At 47.9% G+C, this 26466-nt stretch overlaps 1 protein-coding gene across 3 annotated transcripts; it reads left to right on the top strand.

The window, feature by feature from the left end:
* The first annotated feature begins 77 nt into the window (after positions 1-77).
* ST6GALNAC1 (ST6 N-acetylgalactosaminide alpha-2,6-sialyltransferase 1) lies at positions 78-26440 on the top strand. 3 transcript variants are annotated; one of them, XM_017833065.1, is made up of 12 exons: positions 78-560; positions 1577-1636; positions 1710-1750; positions 8660-8760; positions 19949-20585; positions 21388-21556; positions 21735-21906; positions 22294-22432; positions 22828-22931; positions 23490-23579; positions 24785-24884; positions 25284-26440. In XM_017833065.1, the coding sequence occupies exons 1-12, from the start codon at positions 473-475 to the stop codon at positions 25452-25454; spliced, it is 1872 nt and encodes a 623-aa protein (XP_017688554.1). In that variant the 5' UTR covers positions 78-472; the 3' UTR covers positions 25455-26440. The 3 variants fall into 3 exon arrangements, with proteins under 3 accessions (XP_017688554.1, XP_017688553.1, XP_017688555.1); XM_017833064.1 differs by having other exon boundaries at positions 25263-26440; XM_017833066.1 differs by lacking the exon at positions 78-560 and adding an exon at positions 621-711 and having other exon boundaries at positions 25263-26440.
* The last annotated feature ends 26 nt before the right edge of the window (positions 26441-26466 follow it).

Below are 26466 nucleotides of genomic sequence, written 5' to 3'. Positions count from 1 at the left end.
TGAGGACGGTGGGGAGGGACCGGAGGGACCTGCAGCCATGGGGTACATCCCGGCGTATTTGGTTGGGCATCTTCTGAGCTCCTTTACCCGCTGGGCTCATCAATATTTATACAGGAAATGTCACCAGTTGCTCTGGCAGGGTCTCCCCTTTATACAGGAAATTTCACCAGCTGCTGCAGCAGAATCTTCCCCTGTGGGTATTGTCCTTTCAGCAATCACAGAGTCATAGAATTACAGATGGTTTGGGTTGGAGGGACCTTAGAGACCGTCCAGTTCCAGCCTCCCTCCATGAGGGGATGGTGGCACTGGGGGGTCTCCACAAGGGGATGGAGGCACTCAGGGGTCTCCATAAGGCAACAGTGGCACTGGGGGGTCCTCAGAGGGGATGGCAGCACTGGGGGTCCTGTGAGGAGACAGCAGCACTGGGGAGTCCCCATGAGGGAACAGTGTTACTGGGGGGTCCCACGAGGGGATGGCTGCACTGGGGGGTCCCCATAAAGGGATGGTGGCACTGGGGCATCCCGTGAGGGGATGGCAGCGCTGCGGGTGTCTCCACGAGGGTGTGGTGGCAGTAGGGACTTCCTATGAGGGGTTGGTGGCACTGGGGAGTCCGTATGAGGGAACGGTGGCACTGAGGGATCCCATGAGGGGATGGAGGCACTGGGGGTGTCTCCACGAGGGGATGGTGGCACTGGGGAGTCCCTATGAGGGGTTGGTGGCACTGGGGAGTCCCTACAAGGGAAAGGTGGCATTGGGGGATCCCATGAGGGGATGGAGGCACTGGGGGATCCCATGAGGGACTGGTGGCACTGGGGAGTCCCTAGAAGGGAACAGTGGCACTGAGGGTCCTCATGAGGGGTCGGTGGCACTGGGGGGTTCCCATGAGGGAATAATGTTACTGGGGGATCCCATGAGGGGATGGAGGCACTGGAGGGTCCCCACGAGGGGGTGGCGGCACTGGGGGGTTCCCACGAGGGAATAATGTTACGGGGGGATCCCACGAGGGGATGGTGGCACTGGGGGATCCCCATGAGGGGACGGCAGCACTGGAGGGTCCTCATAAGGGGATGGCAGCACTGGGGGGGTCCCCACGAGGGGACGGCGGCATTGGAGTGTGTCCTCATGAGGGGATGGTGGCACTGGGGGAGTCCCCGTGGCTGCTACACCCCGTTGCCACGGCAGGCAGGGACGATCGCCAGAGCACACACATGTCCCCGCCGGGCCGCCGTGCGGCAGGGCCGGGTTGTCCTCGCCCGCCCTCCCTAACCCGCCATGTCGGGGGCGGGGCCGCTCCCGCCCTCACAGCGATGGCGGCGGCTCGGGGGGCGTCGTGTGGGCTCTGTGAGGGCTCTGGAGGCACCCGAATTTAGGAGCTCGCTAAACACAGACGCACATCCTAGTTTGGGAAAGGACGCACTGTTCATCCCGCTCATTGCGCCTCCACAAATCAGGCAGCCCAAGGGGTGAAAACTCACCTCTTTTATGCAGTAAAGTTCACACGAGCCCGCCCGCCTAATACATATTTGCTTGGGCGATGTGATCTTACCTGAAACACAAAGCTCTTTTCTTCATTCAGCAGCTTCTGTTGTAGAAGTTACCAGAAGTTATCCGGCAACTTCAATTTTGTTTACAAAAGGTGAAAAAAGTCAGTCTGGGGATTGATAATTCGACTTGAAGGGCACATTGTTTATTCTGTTTATTTTTCACAGGGTGCGAGGTGGAGGTTTCCACGAAGGAAACACACCAAAGGGTAAAAAGTTACCTCTTTTATACGGTAAAATTCACCTTATAAAACCCCCCCACCTATCTAACATATATTCCCCACCTACCTAGTGCATATTTATTTGGGTGATGTAATCTTGCCCAGTGCTTGTTTTACTCGGGTGATAATAATCTTCCTTTATTTGGGTAAATCCTTTTCTTCAATCCAGCATCCTCTGTCCTGGAGGTTATCAGAAGTTATCTGACGACATCAGTTATGTTTACAAAAAGTGGGAAAACTCATCCCAGGGACAGACAATTCGACAGGAAGACAAACATCCACCTCCACCTGCCTGTGCACTGATGGTGTAAGTTCTTTATTAAATCTATGTACTGTTCTTTATTAAATCTTTTTGCACCTACAAGTTTATTTTCCATCTTATGTTGCCTCCTGTGCTGTGCAGGGGAGTTCTGGGATTTTTTGCAAACTATGTCAAATATTTTTTAATAAATTCCTCAGGGGTATTTCTCAGAATGAATCAAAGGCAAAAGTCCTCATTTAATACCCTCCAGAGGAGAACAAGCAGGAGTTTCCAGATCACCTTTGGAGTTATAACACTGAAAAGCATCTCACTCATTCCTGCCTCAGCCCTGCAGTCCCTCATGTCTCTTAGTCACTGTTTCCAGGCAGGGAATTAATTTATAATAGTCAGGATTTATTCCCCTAAGAATGGTGGGAACAAAGTTTAAAAATCATATAGATAACAACCCATTTTAGAGAATATAGTTTTCTCTAGGTGGTGAAATAAGTAGTTCTGAAACTTGTGGTATCTGGTGCCTATAGGGAATTTGGGTAGTGAGTGAGGGGCACAAGCAGCTCCTGTTTTAAGAAAGCAGCTTCACCTTTACTGCCATTTTTATTGGTGAATCACATTTTGATATAACATAAGGACTGTATAAAAAACAACCCCCTTGTTACTGAAGCCTTTTCTACCTGCATTTCTCTGTCTGACCAACATAACCTCAGATGTGTTGGAAAATGTACAGCAGTGTCTTCTACCTTCTGGCTGTGGCAACTGAGTGGTATTTGGGGGTTTTTTTGTATTCTTTTTTCATAATATGACTAAAGCTCAGGAATGTCATCCTTCTTGTGAGCCTCTTCTAAATGTCAAGTGAAGCAGCTCAGATTATGAGTTATGGAAGGAACACTGGATGGTAAGAATTCCTAAAGATAGATGGGGATGGAGTGCCAGTGCCGTGGATTTGAAACTCACTTTGTGCTGGGACAGGAACGGAGCAAAACATGGAAGTCCCTGTGGTTTGTTTGGGGTGTTTTTAAACTTTGAATAGAGCTACTGTTCAAATGTATCCAGTTACTGGATCCCAGCCAGCACCTCTGGAATAGCTGTGAGAGATACTTTTTTTTTTTCCCCTAAAGGGGAAATTCTCCTGTCTGAAATACTTTCTTAATTCCCAAAGTAGGTTTGGAATGCAGTCACTGAGGTTTGTGCTGTAATGAGTGAGTCACGGTCTGCTCAGCTTTTGGGAATGGTGTGTGTACTGTTTGCATTTGTCAACTGCTAAATTGCTCCGGGAACAATACACTAATTAAGATGAGATATTGCATAGTTTGTTTCCTGTTAATTTGTCTCAGAGAAAGCGGATAATTGATTTTGTTTTCCCTCAGAGGCTGGTGCCAAACCTGCTGTGGGGATTGAGACATTTTTCAGGTGTTGAACCAAGTTGTTGGGGGTGCTGCTGTAGAAAGAGATGAAAGAGCCAACTGACATCGTTCTGGGGAATCACAAGCAGACTCAAACACATCTCCAGAACTGGCAGTGTGACTGGGCCAAGCGTGGCAGGGGGGGCTGGGAGCCTCCTCTGTGTGGGTCATGTGGACTCATTGCCCCACCAGTGAGTTCAACCAGTTGTTCCCCGAGGTAAAATCCAAAAGGTGAGGTGTGATGAGTCACCTCCAGTGGGGTCGATTTTTCCTTCTCTGTAACTGTAAAGAGATTGCAGCCCTGGTGCAAGGAACACTGACACTTTGGAGAGAGATAGTGCTGCCTGGCAGTAGGAAGCAGGGTTCTTTTTGGAGCTCTTTGTTACTGCTCTTCTAAAATGGCTCGTGTTTTCTTACCCAAGGCTAACCTAAACACAGGCCTACAGCGCTCACAGCTGGAAAAAAGCTCATACACTGCATGTTCGTAAAAGGTGAGGTGTGGGAGCGGCAGAGCGAGCACTGTTTATCCTCTGGAGGGTGCTGTTGTTTTGTACAAACAGCAGAGAGGGCCCGCAAACCTCCGAGGGAACATTTCGGGTGCTGTTTGCTTTAGGGAGGATTAAGGATGTGCTGTCCTTTTCTCCTTCACAAATCTCTCACGAATCCTGTATGTTGTGATCCACCTGTTCTCCAGCATTCCTGAGACTGGCTAAACTTAGCTAATGACTCGGATTTTTCTGAGCAAATCCTCCCGATCAGGACCAGGACTTTTTTTTAACATTTCTTAAAACTTCCCTTGATCCCCCAGCCCCCAACAATTGAGCTCTTTTTCACCTGTAGGATGAGTATTTGTTGGCTCTGTGGAGGTATTTCCTACTGTAATGTGTGTGACATTGTTCTAATGGTCTTGAATTTTATTGCCTTGTTTTATAACTCATAAAGATATAACTGCAGTCCTTACAAAGGAGATGATGTCTTGGATTGTTGCCTCTGTCATTTGTCTTCCTTGTCAACACTGTTATAGCCTTTCTGTCAGAGAGGAAGCCAGTACCCTGCGTGCTGGAAGTAAAATTCTGAAATCAGTTTATAATACTACCTGTGACTCAGTTTGTTCTAATTTTGCTACTGATAATTGATGGAAGCAGAAATTAACTCAGGATGCTGGTTTTGAGGAAATGGGAGGGTGGGAAAGGAGTGTTGGAAGTGGTTAGTTTGTAGTAAGTGAAGATGGTCTTATTGGTTCAGTAACTCTTCTGAAAGGTGACACTTTGACTCTGTAGTGCCTTCCAGCATCAGAGGACTGGTGTCATCTTCTTTCCGTTTCCAGATCCCCCAAATTCTGGTAGCAGAGGAGAAAGCTGCACTCTGCTGGCAGTAGCTGCTTCTGACAAGCACTGCTAGTGCCTGGGGTACAGGTAGAACCCCCCTGTGTGACCTTGCTGGTTCAGCTCAGAGCACTGTATAGTGAGATATCCTCTCTGAGGATGCCAGTGCTTCATAGTGAAGCAAGTTCTGACTTCAGGTGAGTAGCAGCATCAGATTCATGCCTTAATTTCTTATCTTATTGTAACCTGTTTGGACTCAGGTCCCAGTTGAGGCACAGGATCTTTTTAATCCCTCCTGTCACCCTGAATTCCCTTTAGCTGTCACTGTTTATGTGGAATGTGTCCTTTCATGTCAGCAAGGACCACTGAAAAACCCAGCTGTTTAACTTTGGAGGAGAAACAGTATAGCCCAGGAGGCAAAGGAGATGACTGTGAGTGAAGAGGGACTTTGTGAAGTGACTGGGTGGATAAACCAGACTGCCTGGGGAAACAGATTTGCAAAGAGCTGGAATGAATGCTTAGGCTTGTCCCAGCATCTGACACTTTACTAAAAGTTAGAGCTATGTCTTTTACAAAAGGGAAGAGTTATAGATTCTGGATACTTCCAAGATATGGTCAGAATGGCTGGGAGGGAGACTCACACCTGTTGATTTCTGAACTTTCTGTTTGTTTTGGCTTTTTGTTAAAAGATCTGTCTATGTGCTTATGCACTTCAGTTCTGATGGGTCTGAATAGATATTGTCTGTTCCACTTCCACGCTTTGTTCTGTTTGTTTTTCCAACGTGATGTGAAGCCAAAGGATGAGTTACACAGGGTGTTACCTGCACAGCAGCAGTAGAAAGACCAGCAGAAACCGGATGGAGAAAATAGAAACCTCAGCTTTTCTCTGTTCAGGCTGTGCTGAAGTTTTCACACCCACACGCTTAAGTCAACTTTGTAGTGGTGAAGTTTGACTTTTGGCATGAGCAAGAAGACTTCTATTTCAGGCAGCACCACACGAAAATTTTAGGTTGAGTTTGCCAGTTCTTTCTCCTCTGTGGGCTGTGTTCCTGTCCTGCAGTGAAGGATTCCTGTGTCTCATCCGCTGTCCTTGTGGCAGGATAGAGCTGTATGACCTTAGTGAAGAAGGGGAGTACCACTGTGTGTGAACCCAGTGACCTTGAGATAGGAGCAGAGGCATTCTGAAAACTTGTTTTTAGGGGGGAAGTTTATCTTCCAGCTATTTTCAAGCTGCCCATGAACAGCCAAGAGCACTGGGCCTCATTTTGTGTGTAGACCACAACAGATTCAACAGCCCTACAGTCACACTGTTAAATTGGCAGTGCTGTGAGTGGGTTGATGAGGTGGTTCCCTAAAATGTCCTGAGGAAATTGCACTCTGTCCTACACACCTCCTTTGCCTTGCTTTTTAGAAACTGCTGTCAGCACAGCTGAGGTGGGAAACAGGCTCCTCAGGGAAGTGGTCACGACCCCAACCCTGCCAGAGTTCAAGTAGCATTTGGACAAAGATTCCAGGCACATAGTGGGATTTTTGAAGTTGTTCCTATGCAGGGCCAGGAATTGGACTTGATGATCCTTATGGGTTGTATTGAGTTTATGTGGCCGGGTTTTGGTAGCGGGGGGGGGTCTACAAGGATAACTTCTGTGAGGAGATGCTGGAAGCTTCCCCCATGTCTGGCAGAGCCAAGGCCAGCCAGCTCCAGGACAGACACACCACTGGCCACGGCTGAACCAGTCAGTGATGGCAGTGACACCTCTGGGATAACATGTTTAAGAAGGAAAAAAGTTATTGCACCGGTGTACTTGCAGGCAGAGAAGAGAGGAGTGACAGTGTGAGAGGAACAGCTCTGCAGATACCAAGGTGAGTGGAGTAGAAAGGGAAGAGGTGCTCCAGGCACTGGAGTGGAAATTCCCTTGCAGCCTGTGGTGAAGACCATGGTGAGGCAGCTGTGCCCCTGCAGCCCATGGAGGGCAGTGGGAGTGCAGAGATCCACTTGCAGCCCGTGGAGGAGATCCCCACTGGAGCAGGCAGATGCCCGAAGGAGGCTGTGATCCATGGGAAGCCCATGCTGGAGCAGAGTCCTGGCAGGGACCTGCAGACCTGTGGAGAGAGGAGCCCACACTGGAACAGGTTTCCTGGTAGGATCTGTGACCCTGTAGGGGACACACACTGGAGCAGCCTGTTCTTAAAACATTTGAGTGCACAGGCAGAGAAGATGATGGACCTGCATCCAGTACCTCTATCCTGGTGCCCAGCAGAAGTGCTGCCTTGGCTCATCCGTTCCCAGGCTCCTTCATGACAAAAGTCTGTCTTTGCCAGACAGTCAGCTCCTCCTATGGCCTTTTGTGGTAAATGGTTTCTTACTAAAGGGTGGATTATCCTTGTTTGTACATGGATATACTGCACCCATCAGTGATCTGCACTCTGTGTGGCAGTTTGGTAGTATTTATACTGACAAGCCTGTGATGATGGGGGTTGATGTCCCTGCTCACCTTTCTGCAACAAGAGATGAGGCAGAAGCTCTCTTGCTGATGGTATGAAAATATGGTGGGCTTTATCCTGCCCTCTGCACTTGTAGTGACTGGCTCAGTCTGTGGGGGCACAGGGATGCAGACCCTTGGGGTTGGGTGGGATCTGGGAGCCCAGGACTGATTCACCACGTTGTCCTAAGGTGGGAGAGCATGTTGTGATGGTAATGGCAGGGTTCTGTCCTGGCAACCTAGGGGTTAACAGCACATAGTGTTATCCAAGACCCCCTTGTACAAACCTTTCCTTCTCTAAACAAATCTACCGGAGGACAGGAGTTTTTTTTTCCTTCTTTGTGAGCACAAACTACAACAAAAAGAGCCATGTGGACCTAGTTTTAGAGAAAGAGCTGGCTGGGTGCTTCTCAGGTCACTTAGCTGACAGTTGTCTTTAGGTGCACATAGGAAGGGATGGTGTAAGGGTGATCTGTTGTTTGACAGCTCTACTCATCTCTTCTCCATGCGTGAATTCCACTTGCCAGTTGCAGTGTTGAAACAAAATTCGATCGCCAGGACTCTGCTTTGAGCCAAACCAGGTTAATAAAACTGGTGCTTGCAGGCATGAATGCGTCTCAGTTTGGCCTGCAGGAAAACCCTGGTAGTGTTGGTGACCACCCAGTCCTTTTTAGTGAAGCATGCACTGATTATTTACGCATAAATGGAATTGCAGGCCTCTGGTTTACTTGAAGTTTTAAGGCCAGACCTTGCCAAATGCTGATATTAAGAGAAGTGTGAGGCTGGGAGAATACAGTGTTTTACACCTCAAGGAGTGGCCTCGAGAAGCTGACTTGCAATTTAGCTGCAATCCCTAGACAATAAAATGTTTTACAGGATAGCAGAAAACCTAAAGATTAATGAACCACATGACAAGACAGGAAATGTTTTTCCTGGATGGATTAGACAGCAAACCACATAAAATTACGCAAATAAAATGCCACCTATTTATCTTGAGGCAATGCGCATTTTGTAGATAGGAGAAAAAGCTAATTCTCAAGTCAAATTGTATTTTAGGGAACATATGAACTTCCATCCATGAAAAAGTGTAGTTATTTTAATGTGTTCGTGGGGCACTTGAGGTATCAAAATGGTTTTAATTGATCTACCTCCTGACCAACAGTGAAGTACTTTGGCAGTGGCAAAACAAATAGCCCACCTTTGACTTGTGAGCTGCTGGAGCGTGGTGGCTTCAGCCATCAGGGCTCTGAGGATGTTGTGGTGGAGCCACCAGTGTGTAGATAAAGCTGAAAGCAAAGAGAGATAAAGCTGAAAGCAAAAAAGATATCCTTGGAGTTCTAGGCAAAAGCAGGACTGCTGGCACCATCCTGGTTAAATTCTGATGTGATTAACTGCCTTTTGCTGCATTGTCTCCTTTCTATTTATTTCAGAGGCCTTCTGTCTGGAAAAGTGTGCGATGCTGTAGCAGGGCTCCTCATGCTCCTGTCAGCCAGGACTGCCTGTCAGCATCCCCTGAAGGACCCACAGTAAGGTAATTTGCAAGTGCTTTAGGGTAAATTACAAAAGGTTTATAAACCCGAGGGCTTCTTATTTCTCTTGGATTCTGAGAACCCTTTACCATATGGTTTCACAGAATAGCACACATTATTCTGATATTAAACAACCAGAAGAATAACTTTCCACAGTTCTTATTTTAATAAAGAGCAATGTGTCCTCTTGCTCTTGATTATCGTTTCGTGCATTTAATGTGTTATTTTAGTTGTCTGAGCTTGTGTTTACTTATGGTTACAATATTAAGGGGTAAATATGAATTTGGACATTGAGCAAGCTGCAAGGTGGAGTGAAGCAAATGGGGGTCAGTGAACTGTGATGCAGTGGTGTAGATTGTTTAGAGAGAGGGAGGGAAACATTAAAGGCACTGAAAGGTAGACAGGACCCAACTAACATCTGTTTGCAGTCACAGGGTTTGTTCAGATACCACTGAAGCTTGGAACTGCACGAGGTGACCTTGCAGGGTGACTTTTCCAGCCTTTGTTGCTGTGGCCCTGCAGTGTAACTCATTCTAAATGAATGGATAATGTCTCAGTGCCAAATGCCCACTACAGAGAGAGCTGTAATAGCAGAATAACAGAGATTAACACAAGGGCTGGACACCCCTCGAATTTGACATTGTATGTAAACAGCACAGCTTAGACTGTTCCTGTTGTAGGCCTGATCATTGTCATTTGATAAGTAAAGGTGGGGACACAAAGCGTGAGGAACAAGCTGCAGAGTTAGCAACAAACACGCTGGGTGTATGTCCTGCCTGACTTCTCCATGGCACATCTTCAGGAAGTGCAGCTCTGGGAGGAGATGACGAGTGTCATCGTGCAGAACTATTAGGAACAGGCTGGCTGATCCTCTTGGCTCTGGCTGAGACTGTGCATCCTGGAAATCCAAGGCCTGTGAGACAAACCCAGACTGAAGAGATGCCAAGCAGTTTCCAGGGAATCAGGAGAGAATGTAACGCCCTTCCTGAGCACAAGGATCTCTATTTCCAGTGCGAAGGCACAGTGCTGCTCTCCTGCCCAGCAGTTACTTTGCCTGGGGATTTCCCTGTTGATGGGTGTTGTGCAGCTGATGTGGCAAAGAATTACCTTCTCTCTGTGACTGGCAAATGTCTCTGTCAAGTTAATGGGAGGAGGATGGAGATAAGTAGCACCCTGTATGTGTCTAAATAAAGCAGAAGAACTGGTACATAGAAGACAATAGACAAAAGAGAGAGAAGGGAAAAGAAGCATCAGATTTCCAGCAGTAAATCCACCTTGCTCCTCACAGAACCCTGTAACTGTCCTACTCTTGCAGCTAAAAATGTGACTGTGCTTCTCTGATGCTCCTGTCAGTCAGGAACAGAGAGAAAGGCACTGTGAGGCCACGTTTTCCAAGTGTAAGACAGGGACAGGATGATTTATACCACTCAAGAAGCAGGCTTACATCTTGCATTCCTTGTAGCACTTTTCACCCCAAAGGATGCCAAATGGTACATTTGTCCTGCCAGAGATGTCAAGGGGGATGGTTTCTGATGTTAAATCAGTGCGAAGAAAATGGGAAAGACCTTTACCAAGAAATATTTCACTTATGGCTCTGAAAGTAGTAGACCCACATACAGATGTAATTTATATCTGTGCAGGGACTGAATTTTGCTGCCAGATGTGACGTGCTGAGATAACACGCCTGCATTTTTTGCCGGGGGTACGGAGAGGAATTTGGGCTCTGTGATTCTTGTGTTTCTTTCTCTGCAGCAGTGAAGAGTGCTGGAATGCTCCTACTCCTGGCAGCTGTCAGGGAGAGGAGCTGTAGAGGCTGCTTTTCTGATGGGAGGGCAACTAGCCATGAGTCTAATAAATTACCTCCTCACCCATCTGCAGTGCTGCCCTGCTCCTTGGGGGACCAGGTCTGAGAGATTCCTGGTCAGGGAACAGAATGCTTTCTTCCTTTCCATCAAATAGATTTTAAAGGGGGTGGGGGGAAAAACTTCACAGCCCATCTCAGCCCTGAAGTAGTGTCAGTTTGTCTGTCTGTCTGGCAGCTCTGGGGTGCTGTGCTAAGCTTCCTGCTGGGATGGCACAGACAAAAGGCTGCTGAGGGAGGCATTTGGATAAAGGATCCCTGGTTCTTTCCAGCCTGTGTAACTCCAGCTGATGTTTCCAGCCATTGTTGCTGGGAGCATATTTTTCTGTGGCTTTTAAAATTCTCTCAAACGAGGTGGCTCATTAGTCTTCTCAGTGTTGTGTGTATGAGGAAGGAATGCTGAGACCAGAGCATTTCAGGGTTGCAGCTTAAGCAGGGTGAGGTGAATGGCGAAGAGCTCAAGAAGCAGAAAGGCTGTGTGGTGACAGACTTGGTCTGCTCCCCTCTGTAGAGGGAGGTTAATTATCACCCAGAGCTGTGGCCATGGGGAACAGCTCAAAAGCTGAGTCCTCACTGTGTTTACAGAAAGAACTAAAACAAGTTCCAGCAACCAGAGGCTGTAATATGGTCAAATTAAGAGCACTTACACTCCATCTCCCAGTGATTGCTCCAGGCAAGGACATTCCATGGTGTGTAGGAGCTGGCTGGAGGAGCCTGCCCATGGTCCCATTACTGTGTGGGAGAGGGAGAAATATTCTAGGTTGGACCCATGTCATCTGCTGTCACAACACAGATTCAAAGCAGGTTTTTTACGAGGGCATTAGCTGGGTGGGGCTGGATGCCAAGCCCACAAATCAGCACTAATGAAAACCCAACAAGTTTTGCTTTGCTGTGTGGACACTGAGGAGCTGCTTTCAAGTGTTCCACCATCAAATCCATTGTCTCTTTCCCTCCTGGGACATTTTAGCCCTTGGAGAACGCAGGCAAGTTGGCTCTCTAAGCCATTCCTCTGCTCCTGGCACAGTTTTCTGGGGCTTTGCTCCATGACAAAACTGTGGGTATTCTTGAAAGTGCCACAGTGGAAGATATGGGGGCTTTGCCTCAACAAATGCTGTTGTCTCTGGGTGCTTGTTCAGTGTTTTTGAGGGAAAGTTTGGTGCAGAAGGGAAGGGACTAGCTGGAAAACGACAAGTGAATGTGGAAATATGGGAAGCTTGGGATTTTTTGGGCTATGGGTTTTATTTGGTGAAAGCAAGACAAATAGTTGTGCAGAGTTTGCTCTTGTAATTTCTTCCTCCCCAGATTCCCAGCCTGAAAGCTTTGGCTTCTGGAGATGACTGCTGAACAGGGAGAGGAGAACAAGAAACTAAGCTTGCCAAGCTAAGCCTTTGCTAGCCCACAGGCATGACCATTGAGCAGTCACATGCTGGAGGCAATGTCATTCTTTTTCTCTCCCACTTACAACTCACTCAGTTCTTTTATCAAGTAATACTGTGAACAGGTCCAAACACCCTCAGCTTCTTTAGCAGCTCTTTATTCCACTGGCTTCCAGTCAAGTACTGGTTATGGTACTGTGTAGCCATCACTGAAAGACAAGTTTACCCTGCAGCAAAGGCTGGATCAATCTGTAGAACAGCTCTGTTCTTAAAATACATCTTGTGATGTTCTGTTCCATAACCCAGAGACATGGGAAAATGGAAAGCACACAGGGCACAGGCAAGTCAACAAGATTTGACACACAGCCACCTGGAGAACGTGCCCACAGATAAATTTATGGCACAGTTCAAATGGCAGCTTACACCCACAACACACACAGTTTAAGATCTAATAGCAATGAAGTTTGTTTATGAACAAAACAAAAAAAAAATCCAAACCAGGCAAATCTGCCTTTTATATGTCCAGGATGTAACAAGGATGTAGTTAAGTGGATGTGCAATTAAATGGACTGTTGGAGATAAAAAAGGGCTGACAGATAACCACCTTCACTTGCTGATCCCAGGTGCAGTTTGCTTTAAAACAAAGTCATCTTGTTTTTACAGCATTGAAGAATAGAAGAGCTTCTGTTGTGCTCACTGATTTTGGTAACTGGGCAACTGAACATGGAGCAGCAGTGCTGGGTTTGGAGTCTCTACGCCACGAGAGAAGCAGCATCTCCTGGGATTGCTGGTAGGAATGCCAGAGAAATGTGTTTGGAAAAGGAGGCTGGCATAGCCTGTGGCCCTTGAGAGGCCAGTCCCTGTGTTAGGTGCAGTCTTTCCTTATTATCTTCCTGTCTGTGGGCTGGGAGCCCTGTGTATCCCAAGCATCTTACTTCTTATAGAGCTTTATAAGGGACCAGCTTTGCTCTTGGCCTCACTTTTCACCAGGTCATCCTGGAGAGTTCCAGTATAACCCCATTTCCCAATCTGACCTCATGTTTGAGCTAACCAGCCTGGCTGCCTCACTTGACAGATTTCAGCAGTGGAGGTGGAGAATGATGAAATGATACTCCAAGGAAGTAGAAGTCAGTACTCTGAGAGGGGTTTTTAGGTTTTCTTTTCTTACACCAAGAAGGTGGAAAGCTGTGTGTTTTGCATAGCAAGCCTGCTTTTGGCTAATGTGCTTGCCAGAGATTTGGATATTCCCCCAAGCACAAGCTTTCCTGAACACAGAGTGCTACAGGCATGTTCTCCACAATCACCAGAGCAGTTCCTTAAAAGCAAAGAAATCCATCTGTTTCTGGTTGTAGGAGTCTTGCTATCCCTTGTGGCTCTTGGTTTTGCAGTAATGGTACATGGAGAAGGTTGAAGGGAAGTGTTTGCTGCCTCCAGAATTTCTCTTTGAGATCCTATTAACAGAAAAAGTTTTGTAGTTGCACACAAGCAGCTTCTTACAAGCTGAATACCTGAAGGTACATAGGACTTGAGAGAGGAAGGCTAAAATGAAGCCATTGCTGTTTGTGCTGCATATGAGTGCAGGACTGATACTTATTCCTGTGTTGGAGATTTTGTGGGCACAGAATTGCTACTTGCCTGCTGCACCTTGCAGCCCACCTCTGTAGAAAGTGCCTGGAGCTCATGAGCAGTGCCCAGGAATATGGCAATACCTTGGCTGAGCCCTTTCTCAGTGCCTGTAGTTGTTCAACACATCTCTCCTTCAATCCTGGGCTCAGTTTGAGCAACAGTGAAATGCTTTGTTGGAGATGGAGCCAGGGCTGTGCCTTGAGCTAACAACCTCCCTTGTATTTCTTCAAAGGCTTTTCAAACCAATGTTATTGTTTCATTTTTTCTCCCCTAGGCCCTCTGATAACCCATGCTTTGCACATAAATCCAAAGAGAGTAACTTGTCGGCAAGTACGGACAATAAAGGATGTCAGCTACTGCTGAGCTTTGTACAGGGAGTCCTTGCAGCTCTTTGCTGTGCTGTGTGGAGGGGTACAAGGTGAAACCTGTTGACTGGCTTTCCTGTGACATAAAACAGGCACCTTCTGTTCTCTGTGTATTCAGTATCATGCTTCTGAGATTTTGTTGATACCATCAACAAAAGCTTTTTTTATATCTGAGCTTGACTTTTTTATAAGAGCTGTGCAAAAGCAGCCTATGCATAAGGAGCACTAAGGCCACCTCCCTGTGAACAGTCAGGGCTAATATTTAACAAATTAGAAATTAAAAATAGCCCTTTGCTGTAAAACTACCTGATAAAGATAAGCATTCATCTGGCTGTGGTCTTCATCTCTGTAGATCTTTCCCTCTACTGCTGGGGTGATGTACTCTGGACTGCCCAAATTGATTTCACACAGACCAGGGATTTTCATAACACAAACTACTCTGTTCTGGATTTGCAACGACTCTTACTTTGATTTATTTCAAAGCAATGACAAGGTAAAATGGATGTGTACCTATCCATCAGCTTTTGGGGGGCAGGGATTGCTTCTGGATTGGAGCTGCAAGCAATTACTGCATGAAGAATATATGTTTATGGTTATATCTAAAACCTTGGGCAAGTGGTGGTATGAAAGCTTCTTTGATTGTAATGATGACTACTTCCATAATTCACACATGTTCCCAGTGGTGCTTCTGCCAGATCAGAGATGAAGGGTTTCCTTCTTACCAGACCAATCTCATTAAGGAAAACAGAGGAAACTTCCACTGTTTGCAGTAAAAGGTCTTTCCCCACTATTTGTTAAAAGATTTGGGAAGGGCTCTACCCACATTTGTTACAAGCATGCTGGTGGCTAAAAAGGCCAATACGAGATAGACACGTCTGGTTGCAAAAAGCACAGCAGAAAGACTCCTTAGGTGGTAAATTCTGCAAGACACGATTCTTTCTGTGTTGTCTTTTCTCCTCAAGGGTGGTCCTGCGTGCATTCTCAAAGGCATCAGCAGTGTTATAGATGGGGTGTCTCCAGACCTCCCAACTGGAGGCCAGAGCAGACCAGTTATGATGATCAACATGGCCAAGGCTGAGATGTTGTTTCAGGGAGTTCTTGTATCTTCTCTTCGGAGCTCCTCTCTTGCAGCAGCCGGTGGCAAGTTCCCCATAAAGCAGGATCTTAGGGAGGGGGTGGTTGGTCCTTCATCCTGGAGACGTGCCCTGCCCATCACAGCTGTGTTCTCTGCAACATGGCCTCAATATTTGTGATTGCTGCTTGTTCTAGAACAGATGTATTAGCCACATAATCTGATCAGTGGGTGTTTAGGATTGTTGATGGAAACGTTCTAGGAGACGCAGGTGGTGGTGGTAGATGACCCATGATGCAGATCCACGTAAAAGACTAGACAGCACAGTGGCTCTGTAAACACTGATCTTCGTACTTTTCTTCAAGTGTTTATTTCGCCAAACCCTTTTATGGTTTTATGGTGATACACAGGAATAGTAAAAAGCTGATATCTGGCCTGAGAAATTGGATCTATGTGCAACATGTCCGGGAATCCCGTGAGACGGGGTGTGCACGCTCCTGGAGGCAAATCCAGGGAGAAGACCAGCCCATTCATTGAACACACCTTGATAAAGCAGTGCCTGGCGAGCACCTCTGGGCAGTGGCAGCAGAGCCTCTGACGCTCCCGGGCACCTCACCATGCGGTTTTCCAGGATAAGGATACTTAAAATTGCCAAACCCGTGATTTGCCTCGTTGTTGTAACATACTTTTGCATCTTCATTGCCAGTTTCATCTCCTTGGAGAAGACAAGGATTTTCAGGTAGGAGACCTGCTTCCTCCTGATATGCACTGTCTGGGCAGAGTACTTGTGCTCGCTTACTTTCTCTGCCTCTCTCTTTTTCACCCTAAAACTTGCACTGCTGATCTGAGTTAGGTGACCACTTTACTTTAGCAGACCACGTTCAGGCAGAGCACGGTGTTGGAAGATCCACAGATCAAAAACCTACTTCTGCTGGCTCCCTAGTTTCTCAGGTTTGCTTGTGTAGCTGTTTAAAGCACCCTTTGCTTTACTAATACTACCTGCTTTCACACTTTGGCACTGCACAGTATTTGCTTTCGTAGTGGCTCCCCGAATGACTTTATTCAGCCCTAATCTAGATTGTATTGCTGGACAGGGAATTGGGTTGGATGCCTTCCAATTTCTAGCGAGTCCAGCAGCTGATTCCTAACACAAATATGCTGCATACTGGGAGACCAGTGTCATGCAGACGTGATCCATATATATATATATTTTAAATAAATAGTCAAGCAAATCCTACAAGAAGGGGTGTGGAGGGAATTGCAGTGTAGACTGCAGTGAAGTGTCTCCAGCATCATTGGCAGGAAGCACTGTTCCTTGGATTAGCCCTGCAGACACTTGAGCCTTTCCTAGAAGGAGCATGGCTCATGGATTTGTTGGTTTAGGTTGGACTTGATGATCTCAGAGGTCTTTTCTAACCTAGTTGATTCTGTGATTCTGTGGTGCAGTGTGCTGTGTACAGGAAGCACCACTCCCCAGCCTCCCCACCACCCTCATCTGGTCCCAGCTCTCCCAGTGAGCTCATCTGGCTCAGCTTGATGGAGTTTGTTTTCAGCTGGATGTCCCAGGGCTGATGCTGTGGGGGCAGGCAGGAAGAGTGAGGCTGGGAACATCTGCATCCCTTCTGGAGGTGACTTGAGTTTAGCTCAGCTCTAGCAACTTGAGACCACACCTTGAGGGCAGCTATCAATTTGTAGAGGTTGGAATCTGCACCAGGGAGGCAATGGGGGAAAAAGGAGAGAAGGAGGAGGTGTAGAGAAGTGAAGTGAGTTGTCCTCGATCCCAGAGCCCATCAGTGGGAGAGCTGGGACAAGAACTGGCTCTCCATGCCCAGCTGCTTGAAGCTGTTTAATTCTGCCATAGTTTCAGGTGATGGAAACGCCTGAAAAGAATTTACTTCATTTTTGCAACTGAAATAAAACACAAGGTACGAGCTGCCTGTGGTTATCTGTGTGGCAGTTCTATTTCTGTACCTTTATATGTAACATAAAATACACAAAGCAACATTTTCGTGGCTTTATCCTCTATCTGTCCTTGGGCTTTGTAAAAGGAGAGGAAATGACAGTAAGTGTCATTGAGCTTCTGCAGTAGTTTGCCAGCTGGACTCTAGAGCCTGAAATTGGATGAACTGCTTTGACAATTTGTCTGAATTTAAAATGCTGGGCAGGAGAGCAGGGTCCTGTGTAGGCACGAGTGTCTGGCCATGTGGGCAAATGTAATAGAGCTGGGGTGGAATCGGCCTTGTGAGACAGCACATGGGGAAATGGAGAATGGTTTGTCATACTGCCCTGTTTCATTCGTCATACCGCCCTGTTTTACTTGTTTTCTGCCCTTTAATTTCAAAGTTTTAAACGTCATCTTAAAAATACAACAGACATTCATCAAGGGATTTAAGATCTGCCTGAGCTACCTTACCCAATATCTCTTTACTTAGAGTGTACATATAAAATCTTTCCTCTTACTGGGCAGTAAACAGCAACGCAAGTTTATACGTGAAGCGCGAGGATAGAAAGCTGTAGTGGGTTTCTGTGGCTGGGTTTTAGTAGCAGTGGGGCTACAGGGGTGGCTTCTGTTAAAAGCTGCTGGAAGCTTCCCCTGTCTGGTGGAGCCAATGCCAGCCAGCTCCAGGGTGGGCTTCCTGCTGCTGGGCAAGGCCGAGCCAATTAGGAATTATAGTAATGCCTCTGGGATAACGTATTTAAGAACAGAAAGTTGCTGCACAGAAAAAATTCCAGCCAGGTAAGAGCCAAGTGAAAACATGTGAATAACAATGTAGACACCAAGGTCAGTGCAGAAGGAGGGGCAGGAGGTGCTCCAGGCCCAGAGCTGTGGCTCCTGCAGCCCATGGTGCAGACCAGGGTGGGGAAGCTGTGCCCCTGCAGCCCATGGAAGACCACTGGGGTGCAGAGACCCCCCTGCAGCCCATGGAGGAGCCCATGCTGGAGCAGGTGGATGCAGGAAGGAGGCTGTGACCCTGGGGGAGGTCCAGGATGGAGCGGGGTCCTGGCAGGGACCTGCAGCCCATAGAGAGGGAAGCCCAGGCTGGAGCAGGTTTTTCCCAGGTAGGACTCGTGGCCCCTGTGGAGGACCCATGTTGGTACAGCTCATTCATGAAGCACTGCACCCCATGGAGGAGTGACCCATGGGACAGCAGGTTGGGAAGAACTGCTGCCTGAGGGATGGACTCACACTGGAGAGGTCCATCAGGGACTGTTCTCTCGTGGGAGGGATCCCACAGGAGCAGGGGCAGGACTCCAACTCCTCTCCCTGAACAGCAGCAGAAACAACTCACCGTGAGCCCCATTTCTGTCCCTCTGCACCTCTGGGGGGGAGGAGGGAGAACATGGAAGGAAGGAGGGTGGGGAGAAGGTGTTTTTAAGATTATTTTACTTCCCACTCTTTTGCTCTGACCCTGTTACTAATAAATCCAATTAATATCCCCATTTTGAGTCTGTGTTGCCCATGATGGTGATCAGTAAGTGCCTCTCCCAGGTCTTATCTCAACTCATGAATCCTTTGCTTTTTTTTCCCTCTCCTCTGTCCAATTGCAGAGGGAAGTGAGAGAACAGCTGTAGTGAGTACCTGTGAGAGAACAGCTGTAGTGAGTACCTGTCATCCAGCCAGGGTCAACCCCCTACAAAAGCACATTCTACACTCTTGATTATAACTAATGATTATGAGAGAAGTGGAGCTGACAGGCCATGTTTTACAAACTCTCTCTTTTCTCATTGCAAAGCTTCCTGTATTTATCTGATACAAAACAACTGTTAAAAGCCTCCTTACCTAATAATTTCCTGAACACTATCAGAGTGTTGTGGCATCCATCAAATTCCAGCAGCAACTGAACTGTTATCTACAGCCTGTTATCTGAAGAAGTGCTTTTTTCCCATTTATTACCTTAGAAGCAAAGACTGAACATGAGTGTGAAATCAGACTGCCACAACCACGATGGTTTATCCTAAAAAGCTTTGCTGTACATAAAAGCTCAGCTGCAGGAATTTTTCACTTTCCTTTTTCCTGTTCCACCCTCCAGCCATGTGCAGATAAGAAGGAATGTTTGGGACAAAACCCCACCACTTCTGCCCTGGTTTTTCTGCTGGGTTTCAGCCCAGTCTTGTTGCAGGTGGCTCTTCTGCTGTTGGCAGATGTGTCCTCCTGTGATAACCTTGTACCTGCCTGTGCCTCTGAACCAGGCAACAGGGCAGCTGCAATATTAGAGGCAAGTGCTAAAAATGTAGAGATTTTACATTTTAATGGTTCAGGGTGTCTGCCCTAAGACACGTGTACCTGGTGAGTGCTGTGTGATGCCATTGCATTAGCTGACTGAGGAGGAGGAGGAGGAGAGGAAGAAATGCCCTGTAGCAGAGAATGCCCAAATGCTCAAGAAATGATGTAGGGTAAAGGAGGGAGTTTCACTTCTTCTTAGACTTCCCTTCCTGAGTTCTGGAAGATCTTCCTGCTCTGTTGCTGAAGCACAGAGCTCTGCTGGCAGAGGAAAGAGCCAGATGGCTGCCTTCGTGGTGTGTGCCATGTCCTGAGCTCAGGATCTCCAAAACAACAGTGCTCTGGGGACTTTGCCAGGGGTCCTGCCCAGTGCAGGGCAAAGCTGTGCTGTACTGGTTGCTAGTGACTGCCAGTGTGAATGTTTCTTGAGCCAAGTGCTGAGAAGAGGAGTGTGTACCTCTGGGATTTGCTTAGTGGGGAGATAAGCAGAATTCAGGCCAGAATGGTGTAGAGGAAGTTGAATAACACTTTGGCAAAGATCAAAATGAAATTGCTCTAAAGCACAGAGAGAGGCTCAGAGTCAAGAGCACTAAAAATGGGCTGGAGGGTGTTCGGTGTTAAGTGGAAAGTGTGTGTGATGTGTCTGCTTTTTCTTTGATTGCATTCAGGAAATTGAACATTTTTCAACATGCCCCAGACACGCAACAAGTGGACAACCGAGAGCAACAGGTTTTAAACTGTTCTGGTAATGGGAACTCCAGGAGGTTTTTAGAGGTGACTTTGGGGAGAGACATCACAAAGCTCAAAAAAGATGTGGTGGCGAAGACACCAAGGTGGAAAGGAAAGGAGGAGGAGAAGAAAATGATGGAACCGCTTACTGAGGTTAAGGAAGCCAAGGAGAACATGGTTGTGAAACCACCACCTCAGTTGGAGGGAATCAAGAAGACAACAGTAAAAACAGTCCCTGTGGTGCAGGGAAACAAGGAGAAAATGACAGTGAGACCAGCTCCAGGGATGGAAGAAGCCAAGGAAAAGATGACAGTGAAACCCCTTCCCAGGGCACAGGAAACCAAGGAGAAGGCAACAGTGAAACCATCCTCTGGGGTGAAGGGAGCTCATGAAAACAACACATCCAAAGACCAATCAAAACCCAAAGAGCCTCCTGTGTCAGTGAAAACTGTAAGACCTGTTCCTCAGGCTGCTGCAGTGACAAAAAAGACAAAACTGAGCGCTGCTAACTACACATCTGAGCCACACTGGGATTTCGAGGACAAGTACCTGCTGGATAACTCCTCTCCAGCATCGGTAGGTGTGATGGTGTGTATGTTCACCAAGAAGGCCTCCCCACTGACCTCCTTGTCTGCTGTCCCCTGGGCATGTGTGCCCGTTGCAGCTGAGGACGATTTTTGAGCTGGTAGGTCAGCTCACTGCAGATGCTGGTGGGACCCAGACAGGAACACCTCCTGTATGACTCAGCCTGGCCAGTCCTCTGTTGTGCTTTAGTATGGGAACTTACTGCAATTCATGTGTTTCCATAGGTTCATTTGGAGGTCAGCCTGTACTGGATTCCCTGTCCAGCAGTGATTTATTTATGACATTGAACAAGTTGTACCTTTTTTGGTACCTTTAAAGGGAGTGGTAATGGTGATCTAATCCCCCATGTTCCAAGGTGCTCCCTGAGGACCTTGTGAGGTGGGTTGCCAATGGACACTGCTTATTATAGCATATTATTACTGCTTATAGCCTTATTTGCTAAGTTCAGGTTAGACCTATTACAGATATTAATTTGCATCAGTTAATGAGGCCCAAAGCCAGTAAAACATTTAAGCATCACAGGCCTCTTATTCTGAAGAGGAAAGTCTTGGAGACTTGGAGTCATTCTGGCTCCGTGGTAGGCGACTTCCTGCCAGGTAGTTATGGATGTAGTGCTGAAATTGTGCTTCATGTTCAGGGTGATGGGGATGCTGAGTGGAATGACTGATGTACCACTGGAGTTTCTGTGTTTCTCTCTGACCCTGTCACACACAGGCACAGAAGCACTGGCACTCAGTCAGGTTGATCAGCTCTCTGCTCATCAGTCCTTATTGTTTTCTTTTTGTTTTTCAAGACCTGCTCTGAATCAGTGAGGGCCAGAGCTGCCAAGTCTGACTGGCTGCGGGATCTCTTCCTGCCCAACATCATGATCTTCACAGACAAGAGATACTTCAATGACAGTGAATGGAACCGCCTGGAGCATTTTATACCCCCATATGGCTTCATGGACCTGAATTATTCACGTGAGTCCCTCAGGGCTTGTCAGTATGGGACCATCAGACTCCCAACAGGAACATGATGCCGGAGCTTTGCAGCATCTCCCTGTCAAAGGCTAGGTGGACCTCCTGGTGGAAACTGTGGTGATTTCACTGTGTCCATCCCAAAGGCTCTTGATAACTCTCCACCATGTTTGCTTCACAGTGGTGAAGGAGGTCATGTCCCTGCTGCCCCCGAATCCCCACCAGCAGCTGCTCCTGGCCAACCGTAACAGCAGCGTTCCAACATGCATCAGCTGTGCTGTCGTGGGGAATGGAGGAATACTGAATAACTCTGGGATGGGCCAGGAGATCGACTCCCATGACTATGTCTTCCGGTAAGGCAGGCTTCCTCCTCAGAAGATGCACAGCTACCTTAACCTAACAGCTACTTTCTGGGCTAGCAGGCAATTGTGGCTGCATCACTTCATCTCTTCTACTATTGCACTGATTCCCAAGTGCCAAAACGACTCATGGCGGGAGGAGACAAAAAGTCAAAAAGTAATTGCGAAGTTCCTGAACACCCACAGCCTGTGTTCACAACTGAGCCACAAAGAGCCATCTCCAGGTCTCCAGAGCAGGGGCTCTCCTGCCCATCAGGGTGCCTCTCAGAACAGGCCTAGTCCTCCCTTCCTCCAGACTAACACTACCTTTTCCTGTTAGGAACATGGACGTGAGGGTTTGCAGCGGTCACCTAACTCTGCTCCTCTCATTTCCTTGCTCAGGGTGAGCGGGGCTGTAATCAAAGGTTACGAAAAAGATGTGGGAACAAAAACCTCCTTTTATGGATTCACAGCCTTCTCCCTGGTTTCCTCTCTTCAGATCCTGGGACACAGAGGGTTCAGCAACATCCCCCGGGAGAAAGTAAGTCAGGTCCATGCTGTATGAATGCACAGCTTTGATGGGATGCTGTTTGTCTGTGGCCTTCACTTCTGTTCTTGCCATGCGTGAGGAGCGAAGGGGCTGAGCCAGAACTTCAGCATTTCCCTCAGTGAGGGAACCTGCACTGCCTTGGCTGGGAGTATTTGCAGTGGCAAGCTGTGTCAGTCCCACCCCAGCCTTTTGGCATGCAGAAGTAGCTGCACATCAGAGGTTATCTCCATTCTGCTTCTGTGGCCTAGTTGAAAGCTGCAGACTGAAAATGTGTGCCCAAGAAACTCAGTGAGCCTAGATGTCTGCTTGCATTTGGTTTTTAAAGAAGATGTCTGCTTTAATTTTGTTTTAAAGTGCTGTTCATTAGTGCTCATTTGTTTTCTTAGCATGTCAAATACATTCACTTCCTGGAGGGTGCTAGAGACTATGAGTGGCTGAAGGCTCTCCTGTTCAACAAGGACATCAGGAAAGGATTCTTGAACCTCGGCAGGTAAAACAAACTAGCCCCCTCTACAGCCTGCAGTGAGGAGCTCTGTTTTGCCCTTTTCCTCTACACAGTGCTCAGCCCTGAGGAGGGGCAGGCCAGGGTAAAGCCAGGCTAAAGCCTCCCTCCCGTGGCATATCTGTTTGGAGAAATATCTCATTTCCTCCACAGCTCTGAGCACTGCTGTAACCAATACACCTCCTTCCCAGAGGCAGCTGATTTCAGTGGTGTGTGGCCAAAGCTTGGAGAAAGTTTTGTGGCCCTCTGGGATGAGCACATGCTGCTGTCTGGTTTGATGTTTGTACATGGTGTCCTGCTCATGGATGAAAGCCTGGTTTCACCAGTTCTTGCCTATACAAACATGTGCTTTTTGGTATTCCTGTCTCCTGTTGTTGCCTCTCCTCCCTGATCTCTTCCTCTGCAACGCACACAGGCTATGGAGGCTTTGTCATAATCTGGGAAATGTTGCAGAATAATTTCACAATGCTTGTGGGTTCTTTTCTTACCACCAAGTGCTGATCCTTTGTAGGATCTCATCCTGAGTCTCCCCATTCCTGTCTTTAGGGAGAAGCCCCGGCAGAAATTTGACAAAGATTTCACAATGGACAGATACCTGGTGGTTCACCCTGATTTCCTCAGATACATGAAAAACAGGTGAGCTGGGGGTTATGTGCTCTAATGGGCTTGTTTTTTCTGGCTGGCACCATCTCTGTCTGTCTCTGGGCTCTCCTCCCAGCTCTCTGCTCCCTTGTAACTGCAGTTCAGCCACACCAGCAGCCTGGGGTTAAACTTCAGCAGTGTGCACTCAGCTGAAATTCTCTGTGGTGCTGCAGTGGGATGTTAGTGGTGGGTAGTCATCCAGAATTTGTGAGCTGGAGACAGTTTGGCTTTCTGCAGCCAAAAGAGATCTGGGCAAATGGCAACTTTAAATGTGGGAAGAGTGTTGTTGAAGTGCCAGAATAGTTGATCTAGTTCAGGACCAACCTTTCATATTCCCCATTTCTGAGCACCTTGGAGAAAGGCTCTGTAACAGACCTTCTCTCCAGAGATTCCTTCTAGACCCCTGAGGTTGTTTGTCCCCTCAAACACCATAATAAGCCCTTTTTCAGATCCCCAATTGCCTGGTCTGGCTGCTCTTCTGTGCCTCTCCAATCCTGTCCACAAGCCTGCTGTCACTGAGATCTGCCCATCGTGGGCCACACGTGACTGAGTTGTAGGAACAGGAGCTCCTGTCGTGCCTGCTTTGGCTGCCTTTACCCTTCAGTCTCCTTGAGAGCTGCATTCTGCCTTCCCTGAGAGCCAGATGGCCAGCACTCCCTGCTCGTTCTGACGTCTCCCCTCTGACTTGGGTCCTTTCCAAGGCCATGAGGACTCAATGCTATTTTTTCCTGGTGTGGACTCCTGCTTTCCAAACAACTCCTGTCAAAACACAGGTTATGCAGCTCCTGGCAGGTTTTGTGACCCTCCTCTGCACCTTCCCTATGTCTTGTTTCACTCTTAGATGTAGATGGGGAGCAGGATATACCACAGAGCTTCAAAGCCACTTCAGCACTGCAAGGCAAAGGACAGACCTAAGAGTAGTGGGCTTTAACCTACTAGATCCTTTAATCCATCCCCTCTTTATCCCCACTGCCTCAATCCCCACTACCACTTCCATACAGCTGGGGCAGAGCCTGTGCTTAGGTTGCAGTGCGGGTGATGGAGTTCTGGGCATACCCATGGCTTCTCTGAAATGCCTCATATGGCCACAACCTGCTGCAAGGAAGGAAGATGCGACAGAGGCTACAGAGGGAAAGGTGTGCCCCGCTTGAAACACCACACCCAGCAACCGCTCCGTGCTTTCTTTTCTCCTGCTGCAGGTTTTTAAAATCTAAAAATCTGGAAAAGCCCTACTGGAGGCTGTACAGACCCACAACAGGGGCCTTCCTGCTGCTGACTGCCCTCCACCTCTGTGACCGGGTAAGGGCCCTGTGATTCTTGCACCCAGCACTGTCTGGCAGGGGAGAGCAGGGCTGGCTACAACCCTGCCTACTGTCTGCCTTGAGAGTATGTGGGCTGTTGTTAGCTGTGGAGGAGCAGATTGAAGACAAGAGAAACAGCCCTAAAATAGCTCACATAGAGGTTGTGAGGCCTGCTGTGACCCAGAGCATGTGAGCTCCCAGAGAGGCAGTGAGAGGAGCCAGCAGGAGCCAGTGCTCATAATCTGGTCCTTCTGGACCCCCATGCGGGGTCACCAGAGGAGCCCCAGCTGGTATCTCTGTCCTGTGCTCCTTCCCTGTTTGGGAACTGTGTCCTGTATTTCACTTAGCTCCCTCCACCTTTGGTACCCTTGCCCAGGGAGCTCTCCATCTTTCCCAGGTGAGTGCCTATGGCTACATCACGGAGGGGCATGAGAAGTACTCAGATCACTACTACGACAAGGACTGGAAGCGGCTGATTTTCTACATTAACCACGACTTCAGACTGGAGAAGGAGGTGTGGAAAAAGCTTCATGATGAGAATATCATAAAGCTTTACCAGAGATCCTGATTGTGAGGCAAGGGCCATTGCTTGGGAAATCTCAACACCTCACTGTGAACAGAAGAGGACCACCAGAGCCAAGGTTAGTTCTGGGCTGCCAGGCACATTTCATCCCCACAAAGACATTTCCCTCCTTCAGCACCTCTGTTCTTTCACAACACTTGCACAAATGTGTGAATGCTGCAGACCCAGAGAAGAACAAGAAAGTGCAGAGTGCCAACAAAATCCTTGTGGCTGTGCTGCAAGACTCCTGCTGGTTTTTGTAGGCACAGGTATTGGGTGAACAGAATCCAGGATGGATCTGGACAGCATATGTGTCCTTTATTTAATCCAAGTTTTCTCTCTGTGGAAGGAGGTGTTCCTCAGGCTGGAGCTCCTTCTGTTCTGGTGGATCCTCTCCATTAGTGATGCCCACTGTGGAGTTGGGTATTGTCTAAACAAGCTCCCTCAGGAGCCAGTGGATGGAGATGCACACACAGGCCCTGTCTCAGGTTAACTTTATTTCTGGAGGTGCTGCTCTCACTTTGCTCCCTGCAGATAAAAAGGATGGACTGGACACTTCCAGGTGACTAACTCAAGAGAGAATGAGTCTCACTTCTGCTTCCCAGTGTGGCTTTGGGACACTTCCAAAGGAACACTGCCATCAGCTCAGGGGCAGGTAACTGCTCTCCGTGGTGCAGCAGACATGCAGTACCTGGTGCCTCTTGCTCCAGGGATCCCATGGCTGCACAAAATGTGAATTTTTTGGCATGGTACTGGTGTGCCAAGTCCTTGCTTAGCTGGACTTTGTCATGCTTGGCTCCCAGCTGTGCCCAGAGCACTGTGTCTGTCCTCCTGCCAGGGGAGGTGGGAGCTCTCCAAGCCCGGGGATGGATGCTACCCTTCCTTGCTGCTGGCTGGAGTGCCTGTCCCCCACGGTGCTGTGTGCAGGACACATGCAGCGTGTTGGCCTTCTCAAAGGGGTTTTGTACATAAAATAAATGGCACTACTTTGGCCAAGCTGATCTTTCACTGTAGCTCT

The sequence above is a fragment of the Lepidothrix coronata genome, unplaced genomic scaffold, assembly GCF_001604755.1.
Source record: "Lepidothrix coronata isolate B3197 unplaced genomic scaffold, Lepidothrix_coronata-1.0 Scaffold210, whole genome shotgun sequence".
Classification (NCBI taxonomy): Eukaryota; Metazoa; Chordata; class Aves; order Passeriformes; family Pipridae; genus Lepidothrix; species Lepidothrix coronata.
Note: the sequence above shows the minus strand (reverse complement) of the source record. Positions and strands in the feature narration are given on the sequence as shown.

What these genes read in the sequence shown, in the direction of transcription:
- ST6GALNAC1 (XM_017833064.1), top strand. Translation starts at nt 473, where the DNA reads ATGGCTGCACTGGGGGGTCCCCATAAAGGGATGGTGGCACTGGGGCAT. An exon ending in ATAACTCCTCTCCAGCATCG is followed by an intron (nt 20,586 to 21,387) that starts GTAGGTGTGATG and finishes TTGTTTTTCAAG; the next exon opens with ACCTGCTCTGAATCAGTGAG. An exon ending in GGATTCTTGAACCTCGGCAG is followed by an intron (nt 22,932 to 23,489) that starts GTAAAACAAACT and finishes TCCTGTCTTTAG; the next exon opens with GGAGAAGCCCCGGCAGAAAT.